Source organism: Pteropus alecto, unplaced genomic scaffold, assembly GCF_000325575.1.
Source record: "Pteropus alecto unplaced genomic scaffold, ASM32557v1 scaffold78, whole genome shotgun sequence".
Taxonomy (NCBI): Eukaryota; Metazoa; Chordata; class Mammalia; order Chiroptera; family Pteropodidae; genus Pteropus; species Pteropus alecto.
This window is the reverse complement of record NW_006443124.1, coordinates 8,799,875-8,802,217: the sequence shown is the minus strand read 5'-3', so window position 1 is coordinate 8,802,217 and position 2,343 is coordinate 8,799,875. Positions and strand designations below refer to the sequence as shown.

Below are 2,343 nucleotides of genomic sequence, written 5' to 3'. Positions count from 1 at the left end.
CTGATGAATCTGCCCCAGGTGTGGGAGTCCGGTGGGGAGGAAGCATTAACCTCGAGGCGTGGCTTTCTGTCTCTGGACGGTGCTTATATTCCATAGAGGTGATAGGTATATGGGACACACCAGTTTTCCTTCCAATAAATTTGTCTGTTCAGGACATGGTAAATATCTGATTGTCATCCTGGCTTAATTAAGTGGAAAAAAAAGTCAGTAGTCTAGAATTTTGGTACATTTCAAATATATTTTATTACTTTTTGTCTTAGAAAGAATATGAAACTTGCATGCAACACTAATGGTTTCTGACATTTACATAGCATACGACACAACAATGCGATATATACTGAAGGGGTAGAGTGTGGAGGGGGCATTCTTAAGAGTATATTTACAAAGGTAAGGGTGCATGGTCATCTTATTGTTCCAAAGAGGACTGCACTGTTTAACATTGAAGAATTACGTGGGGAATCACAGATCGCTTTAGTACTGCATGTCCCATTGTGAAGAGAGAAAGAAACATGCTTTGAAGGTTCTCCCTCGTCAATAGAAAGTATGTCTGTAGCTGTATATTGTGTGCTTATTCGTATATTTTTAAGTTTTCTCCTAAGGGTTTTGCTAAAGGAGTCGGAAACTTCACGTGCTTCCAAAGCATTAACTATCGAAGCAGTGAGCCTTTTACAAACCCTCAGGCTGGAGAGAAGACCCAAGCTCTTCCTTAAGGACCATTTGCTTCGCCATCCTGGGATCTTGGAAATGTTTTCTAGAGTGTGTAAAAACTAACCAGGGGGACGAAGCACGTTTCTCTGGCAGCCAAACTCGAGTTCCTAGAAGAACAGATACAAAGAGATCTGCTCCTGCTTGCCTGGCAACCGGGGCCACTGTGGGGTCCCCCTGAGCCTGTGACTGACCGTGAACCCCGGAGAGCCTGTGGCAGCTGTGCTGAGGCGCCAGGACCTCTGAGCGGACGCTTCCTGCACTAGGAACAGAGCAACGCTGCTGTGAAATGTCTCAACTGAGCTCCCTGTTCCTCCCAGGCGCTTATAAAGCTCAGATGTACAGTGATGTCTGGACAAATACAAAAAAGCATTTTTTACAAAGGGAGGGCATGAGTTTCCTGCTTTTCAGTAAAAAGCAGCCTGTGATGAAGTCTGGAGCGCAAGAGAGACGGGTCTCACATCTGGAAGCCTTTTGCACACAGCTATAAAATGTAAAAAGTGGCCCTTGGTAAAAAGTGCTTCGTAACAATATAGAATTTGTGTCTTATGCCTGTGAGAAAGAAGGGGTTTGCTTTTTTTTTTTTAATCTGCAGAGTCCTTTGCTGTCTCCCAACCAGTATGAAGTTTTCCCAGTAGGGTGGTTCACCCTATTCTTCGTAGACCCTGAGAAGAGAAAACACCCATGTAAGTGGCTCAGGACGAGACTCAGGCAATGCACAGGTGGTGGCTTTGCTGCTTCATTCTTGTCTTCGGGAGTGCCCCCTCCCAGGACTGCAGGAGCCCAGGAGACGTGCGGGGAGCATCTCAGAGGATGCTGTCACACGGACCACGAAAACTCACCTGAATCTGGCTTGGTGCTTTCTAAACAGCCTTCACCTCTGCAGTCTCACTTCGTCCTCAAAGCTCTATGAAGCAAGCCCTCTTTGTATATGAGGAAACAAGAGACTTATGGACACTGAATGCCGGTGGTGGGAACAAGGTCTGTCTCCACCATGGCACTGGGAGGAGAGGCCTCTCCTCCCTCAACCTAGGCTTGTGTCTTTCTTTGCATTTTGCCCAAAGAATGTATGTCTTCCAGAAAATGCCAGTTCTAGAGGCAGCTGCCTTAAAACTGAAGAGTGGTTAGTGGGACTGGGGCTGTTGTGGAGGCCTGTGGCTCGAGGTTACTTCCTCTACTAGTTATGAGGCCTGTGCGCATCCACAAACTGAGCTTTCCCCTCACCTCCCAAACCATTTCTTTTTAGACACTTTAATCCCTTCTCTGCTGCTCCATGACTGCCGGCGGGTGGGAGACCACACTTCACACTCAGACAGCCTATTGCTCCCTCTGCCTGTTTCTTGATTTTTGAGTAAAAAACCCTCATTATGCATTGAAATCAAATGTCTGATGCTGCTGCTGCCAGTGGCAGCAAGAAGCTGTGGGCCCTGAGATGCTCGGAGCTCACTCGTCTGCCTCCGAAGGCTGGGTTGGCCCTCCTTCCTCTATGCTAGCTTCAGCATTCTCTCCCTCTCTCTGCAAAGAGGACTTCAAGATAGTTCCCTTATCTCCATTCTCTATTCACCGAGAGATTTTCACCTTTCACAAGGAAAGGGGAGGTTGAGAGGACAAGGGAATGTCCCCTTCCTCTCCTGGGAC

At 47.2% G+C, this 2,343-nt stretch overlaps 1 protein-coding gene across 1 annotated transcript in view; it reads right to left on the bottom strand.

The window, feature by feature from the left end:
* Positions 1–218: 218 nt before the first annotated feature.
* CXCL14 (C-X-C motif chemokine ligand 14) overlaps positions 219–2,343 on the bottom strand; it is an 8,291-nt gene continuing 6,166 nt past the window's right edge. The window contains exon 4 of the mRNA XM_006923103.2: positions 219–1,370. Within this exon, the coding sequence (XP_006923165.1) occupies positions 1,355–1,370 (16 nt within the window). The 3' untranslated portion in view covers positions 219–1,354. The remainder of the gene's footprint in view (positions 1,371–2,343) is intronic.